Source organism: Alligator mississippiensis, chromosome 1 (genome assembly GCF_030867095.1).
Source record: "Alligator mississippiensis isolate rAllMis1 chromosome 1, rAllMis1, whole genome shotgun sequence".
Taxonomy (NCBI): Eukaryota; Metazoa; Chordata; order Crocodylia; family Alligatoridae; genus Alligator; species Alligator mississippiensis.
In genome coordinates, this window is record NC_081824.1 from 318,184 (window position 1) to 341,195 (window position 23,012).

The window sequence follows — 23,012 nt, forward strand, 5'->3', positions numbered from 1 at the left end:
GGGCAAGTTGTTAGGACGTCCTCATTGGATGTGGAACAGGGTAGTGGTGCTGGTACCAGTGACCCGATTGGCCACGGGTACAAGGGCAGGGTGAGCAGTGGTTTCAGGTATGGAGCAAGATGCTGCAAGCTCTAGACACAGCAGCTGGAACTATTTCCCTAGTAGTGCCCAGGGTTGGGGGCTGGGTCAGACCCAGGAGGGCAGGTGCAACAGGGTACCATGGGTGGTAATGGGGCTCTGCTTTTCTGGGTGTCCCAGGAGAAGGTTAAAGCAGTGTTTGACAACCTGATTCAGCTGGAGCACTTGAATATCGTGAAGTTCCACAAGTACTGGGCCGACGTGAAGGAGAACAAAGCCAGGGTACGTGACGAGAGCAACCCCTTTCCTGTGCACCCAGGGGCCCTGTGGGGCCAAGGGGAAGCAGTGGGTAATGTCTCCTCCTGCCCCTGCAGGTGATCTTCATCACAGAGTACATGTCATCGGGCAGCTTGAAACAGTTCCTGAAGAAGACAAAAAAAAACCACAAGACGATGAATGAAAAGGTAAACCGTTTCCCTGTGCATCCTGCTCTGACCGGGCTGGCACATGGGCTTCAAGGGTTACCATCTACAGGCTGAATCTTTGTTCACCTGGCATCCCTGCTGCTAAAAGCCAGCTTCAGCAGGGGCTGGGCCATCTGGGACAGTGCTTTGCAGAGAAGCATGAAGTAGGCAGTGCAGTTGCGCAGCCTTTGGGCATGGTCGTGAGTAACCTGCCTCTTCTTTACGTCCACGTGGGGTGGAATGGAAGCCAGTGCCCCGGAAGGAGGTGAGGGATTCCTTCTCCCCACAAGTGTGGGCTTGGGTTGAGCACAGCTGTGATGACAAGCAACAGCAGGATCCCTACACTGGGCCTAGGCTGGCACTAGGAGCTGTCAGGAGGGGATGTGTTCCTTTAGATGGGCTTGAATAGCCTGAAGCTAGTCCTGCTGCTGACTGACTTGGTTTTTGCTGTATTTGCAGGCCTGGAAACGCTGGTGCACCCAAATCCTCTCTGCGCTCAGGTATGGACCCCAAAGCAGCCAGCCAGACTGAGCTGTGTGTTGGAGGAGCCCAAACCAACCATACTGAGGGCAGCCTGGCTCGTTAGGAGTCTATCAGCCTCAGCTCTTCTGGATGTGCTCTCAGCCAGTTCAGGTCTTCTGACCAAAGACGTGAGAAACCAGGAAGCACTGGAGGATGTAGCTTTCTTGCCCACGTCATAAGTTTTGAATGCAGCATTTTTTGTGCTGGGGCAGGATTTATCTGCCGCGTGGACAGTCCAGAGGCTCTTCAGCGCTCTCCTTCTGTTGGCAGGCTGAAAACGCTGTCCAGGGAACCCCCAGATAAGAATGCTAAAGCTGTAAACTTGCGTGCCAATCCTTCGGTGGGTCCACAAGGGCTCTAGATGAGCTAGGCTGGCCTCCTGCAGCCAGTGCGCACTGTCCCAGCCATAGTGCTGAGAAGCACAAAGTGTAAGGAATAGAATATTGTGTAATGAAACTGATGTAGTGCAGGGAGGGAACAGCGCACACCAGTTCCCAAGGCCCTGCAGCCACAGGGAGATGATTTAGGCCAGGATTCCAGCAAGTGGAATATGCCCTGGGCTGCAGAGCTCCCCCTGACCTGGGGGAATGCCTTCTAATGCCAGGTCTGGTGGGCACACCTGCCAGGCACCGCCAAGGGTTCTCTGCATTGGTTTAGCTCATCTCTGGTCCTTCCTTAGCTCATCTCTGGCCCTTCAAAGAAAAGGAAAAGTCTTTGAAATTGCACCAAGTATTGGGAGGGGAGGGGGCGAATTTCCCTCCTGACCCCTACATGGGATTGGCAGGATCCCTGAAGTATGAAACACAGTTTCATCTTCTCTGTGGGCAGCTGCAGGTGTTCTGAGAACATTCAGGGCCCCCAAAGAGGGGGGAAGCTGCATTCTCTGCTTGCAGGGGCAGAAAGGGGCTTCCCAGCTGTCTTGCCTGGCAAAGCTGGGATCCAGAGCAAAGCTTGCTTTTAAGCTATAGTGTCAGCTGAGCAGCTTGCAGTGGTGCTCGGCTGCATCATCCTGGAGGTGATAGAAGGCCCACGGCCAGGTTGCTGCCACTTTGCCCCTTGCAGCTGTCTGGGTGGCGTGGGTTACCCAGCAAGTGCCTCCTATGGGCTGAGGCAGAGGGCCAGGGAAGGCTTTCTTCTCTTCCTCCCTCTCTGCCTTCCCTCCCTGGTCAGGTGTCAGGCTTTATTTTATTTTATCTTTTTTTTTTTTGGCCCTGGCCATGTCTCCCAGCCCCTGCAGATGCTCCCAGCCAATTGTTCACTAATGCTGTCCCTCAGCCCCTGCTGCTGTTGCTGCCCTGTGGCAGAGGGTCTCTCCTTATCAGTGTCCTGTTCTGAATTTCTAGCTACCTCCATTCCTGTGACCCCCCCATCATCCATGGCAACCTGACCTGTGACACCATCTTCATCCAGCACAACGGACTGATCAAAATCGGATCAGGTAAGAGGCTCAGGAGGCAAAGACCCCAGTGACCGCATCCACAGCTTCAGTCCTTGCTGGGCACCCGGTTTCTCACCTTGCTAGAGCTTAGGGAGGCGTTGTTCAGAGCACTGCCCTCCAGAATCAAGGCAGGGTGGGAGGGCCTGCCCTGGTGGGGAGCATTCTTGGGCACAATGGGGATTGCTGCAGCCCCTTCTCCCACCCTTTGAGAACTGGGGTCAGGTCACACCCCTGATGGGACTTGCACTTAGTAAATGACATGGACACTTCCTGGTCATGTGCGTGCAAAATCCTTGAGTCCGTCTAGTTTCCTCCATTGGCCCTTCTTGGGGGAGTGGGCTCTGTGCACCTCTGCCTACATGCACATATGCGCACGTACCCCAGGCTGGTGAGCTTTGAGACCCGCCTGACAAGCTGTTCAGACACTGCACCGGTATCCTCGCAGCACTAGATGCAAGGAGCCAAGACTGGCCGGACTTTCCTCTTGTGCCTTCTCTTCTACTCTGAGCTGCTGGACCTGTGGGCCAGCTCAGATCTTACTAATAGTCTTGGTCTGTGCTTTTGGTGCTGGCCCATGGTTGAAGGCAGGGCAGGGTGGCACCTTGAAGGCTAGCTGGTTCAGAGAGGCAGGAGACTTTGGAGGCAACAACCTTCTTCATCAGATGTTTTAGCCCCTGGCCACTTCCCTGACTTCTCCCTGTGCTGTCAGACCCCTGGCCTCAGGAAAGCTGCTTCACCTTCCTCCCTGTCCAGAGCTGCTCCTTCTGGACTGGCCAGGTCTCCCTGAAGCAGGATGGAAAATCTGGTGACAGTCAGGAAGCGCTGTTGAAATCCAGTTTCCAGGAGCTGGTCCAGCTTCTGCCTGTGCTCTGCCTCTGTCCTCCCTCTTGTGTCCTTGAGACCTCTGCCCATTTCTGTGCAGTGCAGGCATGCTGTCTGCCAGCTTGATGCGCCAGCTGCCTGCTTTACCACCTCCCATCACCCTAGCATTGCTAGACACTTCAAAGACCTGGTGCCTGAATTCATGCTGGCTCATGAGCCTCTGCCCGTGTGGAATCTCAGCCTGCCTCCAAACTTGCTGTCATCCTGGGAGGGGAGGATTCTTTGTCTTGTCTGTGTCTCTGTTGTGACCTCTGAGGAGGAGCAGGCTGCAGCCTGTCCTGGCTGACCTTAGTTGCAGAGCTGAAAAGAGACATTTGGCACATGCCTCCGTTCTAGTCTGTATCAATGCAGATCTCCTCCTAAGTCAGACCCCAGCCATGTTCTTCTCTGGGGCAGTTGGACTCACTACCCTGTGTCAAGAGGGCTTTGAACCCATTGCTTAGGAAAAATGTTTAGAAATCCTGTCCTATGGGGATGAGACAGAAGGAGCACTAACACCTCTGGCATGTTGCCAGGGTGCTGGGGCTTGGCTTTTGTTCTCCCTGAACTTCTGAAGGCTCTCCATGAGCCTGCTTCACTGCTCTTGGCAAGCACCTGGCCCACTCGCACTGGCGAAGGGTTAGGAGTCCTGCAGAGCTGGAAATTGGTCCCCCCAGTGCTGGATCATCAGTGCTGCTTTCAGCACAGGAAACTGCCTTTCAACTCTGCATCTATGTTTGGGGCTTGATTCAGGGAGGACAGTTCCATTGCTTGACACCTCTGGGCTAGGTCTGAGCCCTATGAGTGGCAATACACAGAACCTCTCCTTCAAGGCAGCCTCTTCCTCACTAATTTTGGCTTTCGGAGTCTTGCCACTGTGGAGCCAGGCTTCCTGCAGGCCCTTGGCCCCTTTCTCAGGGCTCTGCTTCTGTGGGCTGCACCAGAAGAAGTTGAGACAATTGGAGCCCCACGAGTCTTCTGAAGTCAGTTCTGTAAGAGGGCCATAGGGAAGGCTTCGTTCTGGCTGTGGAGAGGGCACACCCTGTCAGCGTGAACCTGCAGAGGCAACAGCCCAGACCTCTGGCTGGCACTGCTCATCTGCCTACCTTAACCGGGATTCTAGTAACTCCTTTATTTAAAAAGCAGCTGGGGTTATGTGCAGAGGAACAGCCCCTCTGCTGCAGGGGCCGTTACCCAGAGGGCCCTGAACCAGAGCCGCTGGCAGTGCCACTGTGCAGCCAAGCTAGCGATGCAGAGATGGAGCTGTATCTTGCTGCCTTGGCCTTTCCTCCAGTGGGGTTGGGACCTGGCAGACCAACTTGATGCTCAGTCTTAGCAGCGTTTCCCTCTTGGGGCATTTGAAGCAATGAGCATGGATCTTGTGTTTCCGTGGAATCACTTCTCACCACTCAGTCACTCTCTGAAACTTCCTGTCCTGTGTGTTGCTAAAGCGGTTTGGTAAGTCCCAGGAGCTGCAGCCCTGATTGCGCGAAGGGGCAGGGCACCTGGGAATACACAAAAAAGCAGCACTGTCAGTGTCCATGGTGCCAGCCCCATGCGGGTTCTCCAGTAGAAGGTGCTGGCACTGGTGAAGTGGTGCAGGTGTTTGGGAAAGTTGCCGCCCTCCATGTTGGCGGGGAAGGGCATCCCTGAGCCGAGAAGTGCTGCTAAGGCTGGCGGCCTCCGTCACCATCCTGTGATGAGCTCTGTGGCCTGCAGCGCATCTCTGGTCAGCACCTCCTTTTCTTGGAGTTTGACTGTGCAGTACTCAAGCCACTGTCAGTCACCTGGTCTGTGTGGCACCCTGCAGCTGCATAATTCCCTTTTGTCCCAGGAAGGAGGGACCAAAGACAGCAGGCTCAGGGAGGGGAGAGGCGCAATGCAGAGGCCATGCTCCGTCCATCAGTTTCAGTCCTGTCAGGGTTGGGGGAAGGAGGGTGAGGGTCCTAGGAAGGCCCGGGTTTGAGCAGGCGATGTGTGCTCTTCTCTTTCCCCTCAGGAAGCCATGAGACCCTGCAGTGCTCTGAGGGCTCAGTAAACGGAGGGTAGGTCAAGTCTACATGTGCAAGCTACCTGGCTCTCTGAGTGCCCTGCTGGGAGGGGGTTCCCAGAGCCCATCTCCTGCTACCACCTTGGCAACTTGCTGCCAATCTGCTTTGCAGATAGGTTGCTTCCCTTTCTTTTGAGAGTTGGCTGCAGTGACTAGAATCTCTCAGGTCTGTTGCAGGCTTTTAGAAAGAGAAAGAACCTGGCTTGGGAAGGGTTTGGCCCAGAGATTCTTGGAGTGGGTATGGTTTGGAACAGGACAGGAGTGGGAGAGCAGTGCAGTGTCTAGCAAAGAGGTGGCCGACCTCTGTGTGGCACCGGGCAGAGTAGTGCAGGGAGCAGAAAGCAGGGCAGTGGATTGGGCAGGGGAAAGGGACTGGTGTGACACTTGAGGAGAACTCATGGGCTTGTGTTGTGGCATGCCTGTTAAAAAGGTTGGCACCCGTTGGTTTAACTGAAGGACTCTTGGAAGGAGGACACTGCAGGAAGGGCTGACTGGGGCCTGTGAGGCTGCTGTAGGTGGGCAGGGCTGGGAGGGCAGTGGAGACCTGGCATGGACTGGAAGTTCCTGGGTGGAGCGTGGCCGAGTGTGGCTGTCCTGTTTGCAGCTGTGTTGGGGTTGCTCCCTGGGTGCAAGCAGGGTCCCCAGCCAGAGTTGGCAGTGAGGTACACTTCAGAGCAGAGGAGCTGTACAAGTGCAGAAAGTGGCCCGCTCTGAGACTTGTGCCCGCTCTGAGGTTCAGAGATATCCGGCCTGGCTGTCATCTGCTCTCTTGGGCCAAACCAGTCTCACTCTGGAGCTTGGTGTCCCAGGGACTGTGGTGGGAGCTTTGGGGGCTTCTCAGGGATGCTCTAGAAGGTGTTGTGAGCAACTTGCTGCTTGATGCAGTCCCTTCCTTACCTCTGGAGCGTGGGCAGGCTCTTGGGCTGGGTAAGTCTCTGGGCTGGCCCGTTGTCCTATGGCCTTCCCCTGTCTCCATTCCCCCAGCTTTGCTCTCTGCCAGGCAGCAAAACCTCGAGAGGTGGGTTGGAGGGTAGTGCTGCTAAAACCCCCTGGGCAAGGGCCTGGAAAACCCTGTCCTGTGGCATGGTGGGGGTCACGGCCCAGCTGGGCACTCAAAACTGAGCCTCCTCCCTGCCCTGAGCACTGGCTGCAGCACCCTATGCCCTGTGGGCAGAGCCATTTCCCCTCCCTGGCCCCACAGGGTCTGGGGTGTAGAGACGGTCATGATCCTTGTGAGGTCACAGGCTGAAGCCTACTGAGAGGGTGGCCCAGTGTAGGGACCACCTCCCCCCATCCATGTTCCGCTGTGGTTCTGACGTCGCTGTCTGTATCTATGTGAAGTGCTTGCTGTTTCATCAACTCATCGACTTCTATCTTGTTTTATTCCCGCTTACGGGCTGCTCTGTTACCAACAGTCTTTCATAGGATTTTTGCTAATGGTGAGCAAACTTCTCCGCTCCTGTGATGTGACTGTGCCCCTATATATATAATGTACATTATATATATCTATATGTATATATAACTTCTCTGCGCAGTGTTCCCTTGCTATAAGGCTGGTGCTATACTGTCCAGCATAAGCCCACACTACTGGTGAGACCCCCACTCCCTGCTGGCAGCCGGCTTGGCCCCAGCCAGAGCCTTACAGAGAGGGAGCGCTGCCCTGTGTATAGTCTCCTCAGTGTTAGCTGTTCCTCTCCTTGTCCTTAGCCCGTGCTAGCCTGTGGACCCTGTTGCATGCCAGCTCCTGCATGCTGAGCCGGTCAAATGCATTGCTCCAAACTGCTTCAAGCCAAACTCCACAGACATTGGGCTCTTACCTGCTGCTGTTATGCTAGGGTTGGCTGAGGGTCAGGCTGCCCACTCCCTGCTTCTTGCTCAGCTATCTAGCTGCTTGCCTGTAGCTTCGTTAACCCCATAGATGACTGTTTTCAGTCCAGATGTCCCAGTGAAACTTGTTCTGCACCCTGCAGTCATGTGGATCTCCCACCAGAGCAAGTCTGTCACTGACATGAGGCTCTCTCTCCCCCCAGCCAGGGCTTGAGCTGCGCGGTGTGGGTGGGGAGCTTGCTGAGGCATGACAGGGTCTGGAAGGGGTAGGGTGGGTCACGTGGCTCGTGACCATGTCTGGGTTTGATGACACGATGTGACGAGCCTGCCCTCGGCACTGTGTGGTGTGTCCGAGATCCTGCCAGCTCTCCTGTTGGAGTGACATCTGGGGTAGTGCTCTGCCCTCCTGCCCTGAGCCACCCCACCAAAGGCCTGTTGGGATGAGCAGCAGGTTTCCAGCTTGGCAGGCAGCAGAGGAGGAGCTGTGGTGTCGCGTAGTGCCGGGGAGCCTGGTCTTGGAGGCCTGGGAGGTTCCTGGGCATTGGGGGTTGTGGGCTGCCTTAGCAATCATACACATCTCCTCTCCCCAGGGGGTGGAGCTGGTCTCTCTTGAATGACATTGTGGCCAGTTAGGAACAGAAGCAATGCCAGACTGGGTCAGCCCCGAAGCTGTTCAACCCAACGGCCTGTATCTGTGGCACAGAGCAGACTGCTGGTCCTTTGCCCCTGCTCTCCTGCAGCTTCCAGCATGTAGAGGACCAGGAAGTCCTAATGTCGAGGTTGCGGCCCTAATGGTGATGTTGGTGCAGGGTCAGGCCATCGATGGGTATTGAATAGGTCTAGTCCACGTTGCCCTGTGCCCATAAGGTCTGTGCATTACCTACGCACTGTGTGAAAGGGACCTTCCTCTGATAATTTGAAACCCGCTTTCTGATGATCTCCTCGCATGCCCCCTAGTTCTGGGAGTGTGTGTGGAGAATAGTGAATCCCTGCTTGCCCTCTCCACACCACTCCGGATTGTACAGTGCTCTCATGCCCCCTTGGCCATCTCTTCTGTAAGCTGAAAAGTCCCAGCCCATTTAGTCTCCCCTTGTAGAGAAGTCTCCTGGGCCCCTGACCATCCTTGCTGCCCTCTGGGGCCTTCCAATCCTCCTGTGTCGTCTTAGCCCCTTCCTGGCTTGTTCTCAGTTCCCTATGTTCTTCACACGCTCATTCACTTCAGTAGGGATGTGACCTGCATGGCTCAGATGGGGAGGGCCTGCTAGGGCTTGCTCTCCTGGCTTCTAGATCACCCAAATCAGACTCCCAACAGCTATTTGAAAGTTGGTCACTTGTGAAAGCAGCCCTTGCATGGTGCTTTCGAATGTAACTGCTTTGTTACTTCTCTTTAGGTTTTGTGGTTTATCTCCTCCATCTGTCTCTGGGGACATGTTGAGCTGTTGCTTTCACACCTATAGCAGACAGGCATGTGATGCTCGTCACTGTAACCTGCATGTTGCACTAACTAGAATGGAAATTGTTTTGGTTGCCTTGGAGCCAGTGACTTTCCCACACCCAGACTGCCTGGGAGACACTGTCTTTTGTTGCCTGAAGTGACAGTGGGTGTGAGGCAGGCACCAGAGCATTCTCTCACCTGATGGGAGTCACAAATGAAAAGCTGATGCGTTTGTGATGTGGTGCGTAGAGGTGGTGATCAGACTGACCACATACGGGCACCAGGTGATCTGTTCGCAGCCTGTGTTTGGCTGGCTGCTCTTGGGATGACATGGCTCAGTGCAGCCTTGTGCTCAGCCATGAAATCAGTCTACCATGTGGCGTTACTTTGACGGTGACCTGCATGCCAACAGCCAGCTCTTCCCAGACGTGTGTAGGCAGTTCACAAAGCTGTAGTGGTTCAGATTTTCCTGCTGTCACATGTAAATGACTCGCGGGTGCCAGACTTCCCAGACGTAACGGCACTCAAACCAAATAGCTTCTGGGTTCAGACACCTGCTGAGAATTGCCTGCTCTCCAGGGACAAAACAAGAAGCAGACATCAGGCACTTCACAGGGTGCAGCTGAGCTTACTCCTAGATGACTGCATCCTCCCTGTTCCTCAGGGTCCTTTGGTAATGTTTCAAAGCTGGATGCTGCATTCCAGTAGGGTCTCTCCAGTGCCACATACACGAATAGAATCGCCTCCTTGCTCCAGCCTGTTTAAACATCCAAGGGTCATGTTAGACCACTTCTGTCACAGCATTGTCCTGGCACCCTGCCAGGCGGCTTGTCCACTGTAAGCCCAATTGCCTTGTGAAATCAGTTCTGACATTAATGGAAATGGGAGTGTGGTCTAATCCGTCTCTGGGTCCAGGATGTTCCCTGCTCAGCAGGTACAGCCTGCATCGCTTGTTCCTGGACTCATCTTGCATTTGGCTTTAATGCCCAGTTTGTCTGAAGAGATCCAGTTTCATCAGGTGACCTGGATTCCTGCCTGTCTGCTGTGTCCTCAATTATGCTTCATCAGTTGTTACCCAAAATTCTTGCCTCAGTTCTCTGCAACTTCCAGGTAAGTGAAAATGTGGATTAGCCTCAGACCTAGTCCTGATCCTTATGGAACTCTGCTAGAAACCTCTGTCAGATTTTCCATTACTTCTTCAGAGATCTGGCAATTAGCCAGGTCTTAGACATGTTAAGTGGATTAATTAGTATTGGTTTTTAATCTGGACATAGCATAATATTATACGTGACTTGGCCAATAGAGTGTCTACAAAAATCAAGATCTGCGTTTTAACAGTTACTTTTATCAACCAAACGTGTACTCTCCTTAAAGAATGAATTAGATCTCAACAGTACTTTCCATAAACATGCAGGCTCTATTGCTTTGTCTGGGTCTTTTGCGCTGTGCTGTTCACTGGGTTGTACTGCTCTCCCTTTTGGATATCAGCATGAGATACTAACCACTTCTGGAATTCCCCCAGAATTCTAATGAACACCAAGAGACCTATTTCTTTTCCAATGCTCCTGAGGACCCTAGGCGCAAGTTATCTGGACCTTTATAGATTCATAGATGTTAGGGTCGGAGGGGAACTCAGTAGGTCATCAAGCCTGACCCCCTGCCCTGAGCAGATGAGTGCTGGGGTCAGGCAACCCCAGCTAGGTGCTTGCCCAGTCTCCTCTTGAAGACCCCCAAGGTAGGGGAGAGCACCACCTCCCTTCAAAGCCCGTTCCGGATTTTGGCAACCCTTACTGTGAAGAATTTTTTTTTTTCTAATGACCTGCCCTTCCTTAAAATGTTTCTCCCTAGTGGATATTGCTGAATGGTCCCCAGGGGCTCTGTGGACCTGCCACTAGAAGGCTAGTGATGTACTTGCTGGTGTGTATTGCAGGTGTTTGAGAGGGAACAGAGGAGTGCTGGGGTGCAGAGTGGCTCCAGCTCCAGGCCTGGCAAGGGAGTGTGCCCAATGCAGTGGTGCTCAGCCTTGGCCTGCAGCGCTCCCCACAAGTCTGGAAACTTGACTGGAGGGGAGTGGTGGCTAGAGAGACTGCCACTGCTCCCCTGCCACCACACGTCCAAGCCCTGTGGGCCAGATAATGTGGTACTGTGTGCTGGACTGAATCCATGTGCCGGGTAAGGTGGCAGGGCCCACAGATTCATAGATCATTAGGGGCTGGAAGCGACCTCGGAAGATCGTTGGGTCTGGCCCCCTGCACCAAGCAGGAAAGATAACTGGGGTCAGGTGACCCCAGCAAGGTGACTGTCTAGTCTCCTCTGGAAGATTTCCAGGATAGGCGATTGCACCACCTCTGGAGGGAGCTTTTTCTACAGTCTGGACACCCTGACTGTAAAGAAGTTTTTCCTAATGTTGAGCCTGAATCGGTTTTCCAGGAGCTTGTGGCCATTGCTCCTATTTTTCCACTCGGGCGCCCTGGTGAACAGTTGCTTCCTGAGCCCTTGATGTACTCCCCTACTGTAATGGTACACTGCTACCAGGTCCCCTCTCAGCCTTCTTTTCCTCAGGCTGAAGAGTCCCAGATCCCTCAGCCTTTCTTCATATGACTTGCCATGTAAGACTGATCATACGGGTGGCTCTTCTTTGGACTCTCTCAAGCTTGTCCACATCCTTGTTAAAGTGCAGTGCACAGACCTGGAGGCAGTACTCCACCTGCAGTCTCACCAGCGCGGAGTAGAGCAGAAGAATCATCTCCTTGGTTTTGCTGGAGATGCGTCGGTTGATGCATGCCAGAGTATTGTTTGCTCTACTGGCTACAGCATTGCACTGGTGGCTCATATTCATACTGTGGTCTGTTATTACCCCCAGGTCCCTTTCTTTCGTGGTCCTAGTCAGTTTGGTGCTGCCAAGCCTGTAGGTGTTGGGGGTTGCTTGTCCTGAGGTGGAGCACTTTACACTTCTCGACTGTACATTTCTCGACCACTCGCCTGGCCTGCAGCCCAGAACAGTGGGGCCCCACTGCTGGACCCTGTTCCCCTCTCTACTGCCCACTCAGTCTCTTCCTGCTTGACTTTCCCCGACTCCCTTTTTCATACCCCATCTTGGTGGATCTAGGATATTTTGAAGGAGGGGTGTGGTCAGGATTGGGCCCTTGGCCTTGGTCAGGCAGGACGTGACAGGTGCTGCTGCCTGCCTGCCCAGCTGGGGAAGAGGGGCTGAGCATCCTTGCTCCCACAAGATTAGGCCCTCGGTGCCCACACAGGGCAGAAGTGGAGAAGAAATCAAGGCCTCCCCCCGCCCCTTCCCCGGCCTGCTGTTCCTTCATCTTATCTTCTACCCTCCTCTAGCTCCTGCCTTTTGTCATCACCCATCCCCTTTCCTCCTTTGTTACCCTACTGCCAGGCTGGATTCCTGGATTACACCAAGGCTGTCTGAGTTCCTGAGCAGTCAAGGGGATGGCTTGGCCCTGCGGGCTGTGATGCCCTGCCCCAAGAGTCAGAAGGAGGGGAGCCCAGAGACTGGCAGTAGGAGAGTGATAGGGGGAGCAGAGCCTGGGGGCCACCAGTTGGACAGCCGTGTAGGAGACTTTGTGGTCACCCAGTTGGACCTGCACAGCTTGGGCCCACAGGACTTCACAGAATCGGTTCCTGCTCAAACTAGAGCAGAGTTTTTAGAAGATGCCTTATCTAGACCTGAAACTGCTAGTCCTGGAGCCTCTGCAGCAGTGGAGGTAAGTGGTTCCAGTGACTGATCACCCTTTTAAAGAAAGCTGCACCCTACTTAATCCATATTTCTCCACCTTTTGTCTCCAGCCATTGGGTCTTGTTATGCCTTTGACTGAAGCAAGTCTGAGCAGGTGCATACGGATTTTCCAGAGGCTTATAACTTGGCCAGACTTGGCAGTTTCACAAGCACAGCGAAAATCATATCCCTGCTAAATCCAGTTTTTTTTGAAACAGCAGAATATTATGCCAAGATTTCCCCCTAGAAATCAGTGTGAGAAACGTAGGCAGTGTGAGACATGTAGGCAGCATGGGAAACCAGCTGGTAGAGTTCGTTTGGCCAAGTTTATTAGCACCTGAAAAGTCTGTAGCAGAAAGTGGTGACTGCTGTGTGCACATTGTATGCGATGGTTGTAGAATCAGTTCAGCTCTGGTTTTTTATTCCTCTCCCACCCCATCCCCGAAGGGCTTGAAGTTAGATGCTTAAATATTGGGCCTCATTTTTTAAACAGTTGGGATCCTAACTTTGATATGGGATCTCTAGGACTCCCCAGGTGCATGTCATACAAAGCGTCTTGCTCATTTTCTGCTACTTTTCATGCATTGGGAAGCTCCTGTTTTGCCACAGTTCAGGACCTGGGGTTACAGTGGACAAGCAGCTGAACAGGAGCCAGCAGTGTGCCTTTTTTGCCAAGAAGACTTAATGGCATCCTGGGCTGCACTGGTAGGCGTCTTGCCAGCTGATCAAGGGCAGTGATTCTTCCCCTCTATTCAGCACTGGGGAGGCCACATCTGGAGCCCTGTGTCCAGTTTTGGCCCCCCCACTTCAGAAAGGATGTCGATTGGAGAGAGTCCAGTGGAGGGCAACAAAAATGGTTGTGGGGCTGGGGGACATGACTTCTGAGGAGAGGCTGAGGGAACTGGGCTGATTTAGTCTGGAGAAGAGAAGACCGAGGGGGATTTGATAGCAGCCTTCAGTTCCCTGCAGGGGGGCTGCAAAGAGGATGGAGCTGGGCTGTTCTCAGTGGGGGAGATGACAGAACAAGGAGCAATGGGCTCAAGCTGCAGCAAGGGAAGTTGAGGTTGGATATTAGGAAAAACGTTGTCATGATTAGGGTGGTGAAGCACTGGAACAGGCTCCCAGAGAGGTGGTGGGATCTCAATCCTTGGAGGTTTTGAAGACTCGGCTAGACAAGGTCTTGGCTGGGGTGATGTAGCTGGGGCTGGTCCTGCTTTGAGCAGGGTGTTGGACTAGATGTGACCTCCAAGGTCCCTTCCAAACCTCACTGTCTATGATTCTAAGGGTGTGGGGTTGCTGGCACAGTTTCTGCAACAGTGGAGTTGCGAGCTAGCTTCTCTGCCTTTCCATTGAGAGCTTGGAGAGGCTGAACTGGCATATTCTGCTTTGCTTCATGCTGTCAGCACAAGGCTCACATGAGAAGGTGGCTTCAAGGAAGCAGAAGTATTGGAAAGTTTCACCTTTCCCTGGAGGAAAAGTCTATCTGCGCATGGTGAATTGTGTGGCTTCCAAGTCAAGGGTGAGCGGGTGTCCCCATCCTTCATGGATGTAACCTGACCACAGGCCACTAATTATACAGTGATCGGACAGGGTCTCTGTTTTTTGGCAGAAGGTTTGGCATTGCACTGGTGGCGTGCAAGGAAAGTGTCCTCTGCAGCCGAATACAAGTTGGTTTTGGCACTGTGGGGGAGCTCTGGAGACGGTTGGCAAGGCAGGCTCTAGCCAGCTCTGTGCTTTGTCAGGTACAGGTCAGTCTGGAGTTATGGCTCCACCATTCAGCTCTGGCTGGTGTTTAGGCCTTAGGGGCCCCAGAATAGGGCTTGATGGTGGTACTGAGTATGGCACAGGTATATACAAAGTGCCCCTTACATAGGTTGGGTGCTACACAGCATCACGGAAGTCCCAGTCACTGGAGCCATGCTGTGCAGTACCTGAGCTGTGTATCGTCGAGCCACCAGTCATCAACAAGAGACAGATGTTCTCTGGCTGTTGACCTGTGGCCAGGGCTGGTAGCTAGCTAAGTCAAGGAAGCAAGGCTTGTGAGGGCACATGGCAGCATGCTGAGTGGCAAGAGTTCCCAAACTGATGCCCTGCAGCGAGAGTTGATACCCTGATGCCACCTGCCCCCACAGGTGCCGAGTTCAAACCTGGGCCCAGGCAGATGAGCTAGCAGATTGCATGCTCCTGCCTCACAACAGGCTTCCTTCTGCAGGGTCAGAAGAGACCCTTGTGTGGTTCTTTAGTAGTGAGCCAGTGCAGTGACTGTGACCAGACCTACATAGGCATGGAGACGGGAGTGACTGGACTCTGCCAAGGCTGCCATCTGAGCCAGGGCAGCACTGCAACCTCATCTGCATGGTGGCCAAAATCTGTGTGGAAAAACAGCTCTTCAGGAGAGCAGTTGGGTTCCAAGCTGGATTTGGTGGCTTCCCAGTGCTCAGCTTCTTTAAAAGAATCATAGAAAATTAGTGCTGGAAAGGACCTCAGGAGGTCGCATCTAGTCCAACCCCATGCTCAAAGCAGGACCAGCTCTAACTAGATCATCCCAGCCAAGGTTTTGTCTTACCAGGTCTTCAAAACCTCCAAAGATGGAGCTTCCGCCACCTCGCTAGGTAACCTGTTGCAGTGTTTTACTGCCTTCCTCATCAGGAAGTTTTTCCTAATATCCAACCTCAACTTCTCTTGCTGCAACTGGAGCCCATTGCTCCTTGTTCTGTCATCTGCCACCCTACAGGCAGTTGCACAAAATTGATTTGGAAGGTATTTAGTTCTTCAAAGTTTAACAAGTAAAATTCTGGTTTATTAACGTGACCACGAGGAAGGAATATTTCTAGTCATAACTGCAACATTTTTATAACGTTTCTGTATATTTATAGTCTGTTTTTATGTTTCTTTTTTCCATATCGTAAAGAATGTTATTTTTTTTTATTTAAATGTAACAAAATATATCTTCATTAAGCTGCTTTTATTGCAGGCAGATTTTGCTCCCAGACACTAAACCTAGTCTATAAGTGACAGTGAAGCAAATAAGTCGAGAAATATTTAAGTACAGTCTTATATTAGAAAGACAATTTCTGGCTGCTGTCCATATTTTACTGTGACACAAATGTCATGTGTAAGCTTGGTGCAGAACAGTTTTGTGGTCTGAGGACTGTTGTAAGATCTGAAACAGGGCAGTGCAGCTGTTCTTTTTCCCTACCCTCCAGTCTCCAGAGACCTAGTGTAGAGTTGCCCCAGGGGCCGGTGTGCCCATGAAGTCTGACCTTCAGCATAGCTCAGACCACAAAAACCATGCCTTCTGCATCCAGCCTGTCGCTTCCAGACCAGCGATTCTCAACCAGGGAGCTGTGCAGTAGTAAGACCATGAGACGTGCAAACGCCTATGCATGATTTACAAAATTAGCCCAGAGATTTCAAATAAGAATTCAGTGTCCAAATCACTCTTTCCTGTCATGGCCTTTCTGTGGTCTTTGCAACAGAATTGCTTTAGTGCTACTCTATAGCCGAAGAACTAGTGTGAGCAAAGAGCTGGCATTTTCTGATGAGTGCCTTGAGTCTAATAAGGTTGAGAACTGCTGTTTTAGACCACCGTCCAGCCTGTTGAATGACCCCCAAAAGCAGTGCACAGACTCCTCTGTGTCCTTGAAGATGATGTTGGTGAAAGGTTTAATTGTCCCTAGTCAAAAAATGTGCTGTATTTCTGGTCAGAATGCCTGTAGCTCCAACTTCTAGCTATTAGATCTTGTTTAAGGAGCTACTGTTACGTCTCTTATGGATTGCAGCTCATGTCAACCTTTGCAAGCCAGATACCAGGGGTACTGGTCTGTCATTCTGCTTACCCTTCATAAATATAAAGAGAAGGACCTGGGAGTGACAAGGGACAAGAAGCTGAACAGGAGCCATCAGTGTGCCCTTGTTGCCAAGAAAGCTACCGGCATCCTGGGCTGCATTGGTAGGAGCGTTGCCAGCAGATGAGGGCAGTGATTCTTCCTCTCTATTTGGCATTGGGGAGACCATACATGGAGCCTTGTGTCCAGTTTTGGGCCCCCACTACAGAAAGGATGTGGACATATTGGAGAAAGTCACGCAGAAGGCAACAAAAATAGTTGTGGGCTGGGGGACAGGACTGGTGAGGAGAGGCTGAGGGAACTGGGCTGATTGAGTCTGCAGAAGAGCAGACCGAGGGGGATTGAATAGCAGCCTTCACCTCCCTGCAGGGGGGCTGCAAAGAGCATGGAGCTGGGCTGGTCTCAGTGGGGGCAGATGGCAGGACAAGGAGCAATGGGCTCAAGCTGCAGCAAGGGAAGTTGAGGTTGGATATTAGGAAAAACATTCTCACTAGGAGGGTAGTAAAACACTGGAACATGCTTCCCAGAGGTGGTGGAAGCTCCATTGTTGGAGGTTTCCAAGACCCAGCTAGACAAAGCCTTGTCTGGGTTGATGTAGCTGGGCTGGTCCTGCTCTGAGCAGGGGGTTCGACTAAATAGATTCATAGATGTTAGGGTCGGAAGGGACCTCAATAGATCATCGAGTCCGAAACCCCTGCATAGGCAGGAAAGAGTGCTGGGTCTAGATGACCCCAGCTAGATACTCATCCAACCTCCTCTTGAAGACCCCCAGGGTAGGGGAGAGCACCACCTCCCTTGGGAGCCCGTTCCAGACCTTGGCCACTCGAACTGTGAAGAAGTTCTTCCTAATGTCCAGTCTAAATCTGCTCTCTGCTAGCTTGTGGCCATTGTTTCTTGTAACCCCCGGGGGCGCCTTGGTGAATAAATACTCACCAATTCCCTTCTGTGCCCCCGTGATGAACTTATAGGCGGCCACAAGGTCGCCTCTCAACCTTCTCTTGCGGAGGCTGAAAAGATCCAGTTTCTCTAGTCTCTCCTCGTAGGGCTTGGTCTGCAGGCCCTTAACCATATGAGTGGCCCTTCTCTGGACCCTCTCCAGGTTATCCGCATCCCTCTTGAATTGCGGCGCCCAGAATTGCACGCAGTACTCCAACTGCAGTCTGACCAGCACCCAATAGAGGGGAAGTATCACCTCCCTGGACCTATTTGTCATGCATCTGCTGATGCACGATAAAGTGCCATTGGCTTTTCTGATGGCTTCGTCACACTGCCAACTCATGTTCATCTTGGAGTCCACTAGGACTCCAAGATCCCTTTCCACTTCCGTGCCACCCAGCAGGTCATTCCCTAGGCTGTAGGTGTGCTGGACATTTTTCCTCCCTAGGTGCAGCACTTTGCATTTCTCCTTGTTGAACTGCATCCTGTTGTTTTCTGCCCACTTGTCCAACCTGTCCAGATCTGCCTGCAGCTGTTCCCTGCCCTCCGGCGTGTCCACTTCTCCCCATAGCTTTGTGTCATCCGCGAACTTGGACAGAGTACATTTCACTCCCTCGTCCAAGTCACTGATGAAGACATTAAAGAGTATCGGTCCAAGGACCGAGCCCTGCAGGACCCCACTGCCCACAGCCTTCCAGGTTGATACTGACCCATCCACCACGACTCTCTGGGTGCGACCCTCTAGCCAATTCGCCACCCACCGGACTGTGTAGTCATCCACGTCACAGCCTCTTAACTTGTTCACCAGTATGGGGTGGGATACCGTATCGAAGGCCTTCCTGAAGTCTAAGTATACGACATCCACCCCTCCTCCTGTGTCCAGGCGTTTCGTAACCTGGTCATAAAAAGAGACTAGATTGGTTAGGCACGATCTGCCTGCCACGAACCCATGCTGGTTTCCCCTCAGCATAATTTGACCTGCCGGGCTCTCACAAATGTGAGCCTTGATAATTTTTTCAAAGGCTTTACCAAGGATGGAGGTGAGACTGACTGGCCTATAGTTGCCCGGGTCCTCCTTCCTCCCCTTTTTGAAAATGGGGACCACGTTAGCCCTTTTCCAGTCCTCCGGGACTTGGCCTGTGCACCATAAGCGCTCAAATATTCCCACCAGTGGCTCTGCAATGATGTCGGCCAGTGCCTTCAGCACCCTCGGATGGAGCTCATCCGGGCCTGCCGACTTAAAGGCATCCAGTTCTTCCAAGTGACTCTGCACCATCTCAGGGTCTACGCATGGCAGTCTGGCGCCTTGCTGCTGCCTCTCTACAACCCCTGTGAGAGACTTGTCGTGCCCCTCGCTTAAGAACACTGAGGCAAAGAACTCGTTGAGGAGTTCAGCCTTGTCCCCCCTGTCTGTCACCAATTGTTTCTGCCCATTTAGCAGGGGTCCTATTCTTCCCTGGGCCTTCCTTTTACTCCCTATATATCTAAAAAACTATTTCTTGTTGTCTTTTACTTGGGTTGCCATCCTCAGCTCCATGGTAGCTTTGGCCCGTCTAACTGCCTCCCTACAAGCACGAGCAGAGGAGGTATATTCATCTTTAGTGATCTCACCTTGTTTCCACTTTTTATGTGCTCCCCTTTTGGCCCTTAGGCTGCCCTGGATTTCTCTGGTCAGCCAGGGAAGCCTCCTGGCCCCTTTCCCTCTTTTTGCCTCGCTCGGGGATCGTCTTGCTTTGTGCCCGAAGGATCGTTTCTTTAAGGCACAGCCACCCTTCTTGGGCTCCCATCCCATCAAAACTCCTACTCTGCAGTGCTTCCTTGACTAATTGCCTGAGTGCAATGAGATCAGCTTTCCTAAAGTCTAGCACTTTCACCCTACTAGTTACCTTACCCACTCAACGTCTTATGGTGAATTCTATTATTAGGTGATCACTGTCCCCCAGATGGCTACCGATCTGGAGGTCCGCTACCATGTCATCTCCCGTTGCCAATACCAGATCCAGTATGGCATTCCCCCTAGTGGGACCGTGTACCTTCTGTGTCAGGTGGAGGTCCTGTACACAGGTTAGAAACCTGCATGAGCGGTGGGACTTTGCTGTCTGTGACTCCCAGCAGATGTCCGGGTAGTTTAGGTCCCCCATGACTACCGCCTCTTTAGCTTTTATGGTCTCCGAGAGTTGCCTCAGGAGCCCCGAATCTTTCTTCCCCTTGGTGTGGGGGTCTGTAGCAGATCCCTACCACCAAATCCCTTTCTCCTTGCCCCCCATGTAACCTAACCCACAATCCTTCTACTTCCTCAACCTTGGATTCTGTCTTGATGAGGGTTGATGTATATTGCTCACTGACATAAAGTGCAACCCCCCCCCCCCCTTTCTTCCCTGACCTGTCCTTTCTGTACAGCCTATAACCCTCAATATGTACCGCCCAGTCATGGGATGAATCCCACCAGGTTTCCGTTAACCCCACTAAGTCATAGGTGTTTAGTGCAAGCAGGAGCGCTAGTTCATCCTGCTTGTTCCCCATGCTCCTAGCATTAGTATATGAGCCCTTGACTTGAGCCCTGCGACTGGTGCCTTTGCTACCCCCCGCTCTGAGTCCCAAGGGGCCCTTATTTCTTACCTTCTCATTTCTTACCTGTGCCGTCGTGCTGGCCGCCCCATGACTTTCAGGTTCCCAATGCTCTCCTTTTTCAGGCTGGGCTGTCCTTGTGGGTGCCACATGGTTTGGTGGTCCACAGCTTCCCCCGCCCTCATCTTCCCCTCCCCCCGGCGAGCCTAGTTTAAAGCCCGCCGGAGGAGATCCGCCAACCTGGAAGAAAACACACGCTTACCTTTGGGGGACAGGTGAAGCCCATCCCAGCTGAGCATGTCCCTCGTCGTGATGTGCGGGTCGTTGTCCAGGAAGCCGAAGCCTGTCTCGAGACGCCACTGCCGAAGCCGCCAGTTGGTCTCTCTGATGCAGTTCTCCTGCCGTCTTCCTCGTCCGGTCACTGGTAGGATGGAAGAGAAAACCACCTGTGCACCGAACTCCTTCAGCACGCCACCCAGAGCACTGTAGTCCGCCATCAAGTGATCGGGGGTTCTCCTGGCCGCATCATTAGTACCCACATGGACTAGGACCGTGGGGTAGTAATCGGTGGGCTTGATCCTGGCCTGGATTACCTCCGTCACATCCCGAATCTTTGCTCCAGGGAGGCAGCATACCTCTCGTGCCGAGGGGTCCTGGCGACAGATGGGTCCTTCCGTACCTCTCAGGATGGAGTCGCCTATGACGAGCACTCGTCGCCTCCTCCTCTGGGTCCTCGTGGATCTCTTGATCTGTTTGGAGTGTGAAGAACGTGGTGTTTCTTCCTGCCCAAGGGTTTCCTCCTCCCCTTCCACCTCCTGCAGGGTCGCCAGGGCCTCGTACCTGTTCTCCAGTTGAACTGGAGAAGCTGGTACCGGTTCTCTGCGAGCTGCTCCGGTCCTGGCTGTGACCGTCTGCCACTCTGCTGTGGAGGGTATTCCCCTGGGTGCTTCTTCCTTCGGTGCCTGGTCCTGCAGGGAAAGGAAATAACTGTCAATCTCATCCTCCGCCTCCCTGCTCCCCCTCAGCTTGCTAACCTCCTCCCGGAGCTCCCTCACCTGCGCCTCCAGAGCCCTAAAATGGGCACCTGCCGGACAGGTGTGGGGGCCCCCAATCTCTGCCCCCCCGGCCCTGCTGGGGATCCCCCACAGGCCAGGAGGTAGGGGGACATCCGCTCCCCCATGGGCTCGGTCTGGGTGGAGGCCTCAGACCTGCCCCAGGTAGCCTTGTCCCCCTGGGCAGAGGCCCTAGCAGCACTCCTCGTCGACACCATTCTATAAGCTGCTGTTTGTAGACCTGTGTGGTGTCTACGCCCTACCCCTCCCTACAGGAGTCCCGCTCCTGGCCCTCCCGCCGGCGCGAATGCCTGTTTGCGCGCTCTGTTCGTGCTGCGTGGCTCGGGAGCGCAGCTCCCTGCCGGCTCAGCTATGTGGGACCTGGGGGGCTTCCCCTCCGGATCCGGCTCAGCTGCGCCGGGTCCCTCTGCCACACTTACCTTCGGGGGATCAGCTGCTGCTGCCCCCGCTGCCGATTCCTTTGCCGCCGCCGCCGCCGCCGCCACCGCCTCCGGTCAGTCAGTTGGTTAAGGGGCACACGTGCACGCGGGACCTCATGCATCCTCAGATCCCTCCCAGCCCTCATGTTCTGTGATTCTAATATGCTGCTTCTGCAACGGTATTTGCGGCCCCCCCACCTTAAATTTCTTCATTGGCTCAGTCTTCTTTGAAATCGGCATTTAAAGATTTAGGGAGCTCAGTAGTCACTTCCTTTTAAAACGCCTGATCACATGTGTTATTTCTCCTGCAGACTTATAGCATATCATGATTGCTGTTGAGAGCTCTCCCAGGTACAGGGATTCAGATCTGAAGTTTCTCTTTGGTTGAGAAATATTGCTTGATTTGGTGCCTAGGGCATCTGGGCTGGAGCAAATATGGGAGCTCCAGCAGTCCCTCCAAAGAGCATGCATCTGCTTGGGGAGCCTGTTCTCCTGCTGTCAGGGTTGTCTGCAGCTGCACATGCCGGACCTACAGCAGTTAGCAGGAAGCAGATGTGAAACATCGGATGCTGCGAGTCGATGCTGGCGTAGAAATATGGCGCCATGTCTGAACTGACAGCACTGGCCAAGCAGAGAGCAATCATGTTTAGTGGCCTAATTTGGGTGTTTCTCCCCAAGGCTTTTTCTGAGGGCTGCCATGTGGGAGCTGCCTCAGTCGTGGCTCTGCCTGATGCCTTGGCATACTACTGTCCTTGCTGTAGCTGCGTATAACCCTGCACAGTGACGCATGGCTGCTGCCGTGAATCCATCTCAGCCAAGCATGCTTGCGATGAGCTCAGCCAGGGCAGCTGTTCTGCTGAGGGCCCCGCAGAGGCCTCGAGACCCTAGAGGAGCTCTGGGGCTCTCCTAGAGGAGACCAGGCCCCGCTTGGAGCAGCATGCTGACAGACCATGCTTCGTGCCTGATTCCCCACTCGGAGCACTCGGTGCTGCAGGCTTTTCCAGATGGGATGCCTGGACCATTTTCCACACTTGTGTGCATTTTTGAGGAGCCGAAATGCTTGCTCAGGTGCCTGGTGAAGCTCCAACATGATGTGAAGCTGTCGGTTCTTTGCCCTAAGGGCCCACTTCCCTGATGTTTGTCTCAGCTGTCTCTTCCCAAGCCACCAGCCTCCCTGGCCCACATGGGCAATGGCCGGGCTCCCGCACTGTGGCAGCAACATTTATGGAGTCAGCTGGCAGTGTAAGCATGTAGACGTCAGCCTCCTGTCCCCTCCCTGGGTGGTCAGCCACAGCCTGGCACTCCCTGACCGCCCTGCGTGTGAGCCCCACTGCTTCTCAGCCTTTTGGAGACTTGAGGCCCCCTCAAAATGTTAGCTCTTAATTTTCCCTCATGTTTTGCCTACAGAAAAGTACCAGTGCGGTTCATCTGTTGCAAAGAGCTCAGAGAGACTGCAACATGGCAGGACTGTTTTAATGCTGTGAAGCTTTTTCAGTCTCTGGGTTTATCTTGTACATCCTGTCTGCTTCCCTAACAGCGCTAGTGTTGTGTGGCACCCTTGAAGGGATTTCAAGGCCTCCCAGGGTGTCGTGGCACCCTGGCTGAGAGGGCCTGCTCTGGACTGTAAGCTCCTTGGCTGCAGGGCCCTGGCCCCATGTGGGCATACAGCACTTTGCACAGAAGTGACACAGCTTGTATTTCAGTAGGATGCTCTTTGGGAGGTGACTGGTCTTCTCTGACAAAGCTGTGCCGGGGTG

The 23,012-nt window shown here is 53.4% G+C and overlaps 1 protein-coding gene across 1 annotated transcript in view; it reads left to right on the plus strand.

Moving 5' to 3' along the window:
• Positions 1-23,012, plus strand: part of NRBP1 (nuclear receptor binding protein 1) — a 64,518-nt gene that overhangs the window by 31,800 nt on the left and 9,706 nt on the right. Inside the window, exons 4-7 of the mRNA XM_059727424.1 lie at positions 259-360; positions 453-542; positions 1,002-1,042; positions 2,408-2,502. Coding sequence (XP_059583407.1) covers positions 259-360; positions 453-542; positions 1,002-1,042; positions 2,408-2,502 — 328 coding nt within the window. The remainder of the gene's footprint in view (positions 1-258; positions 361-452; positions 543-1,001; positions 1,043-2,407; positions 2,503-23,012) is intronic.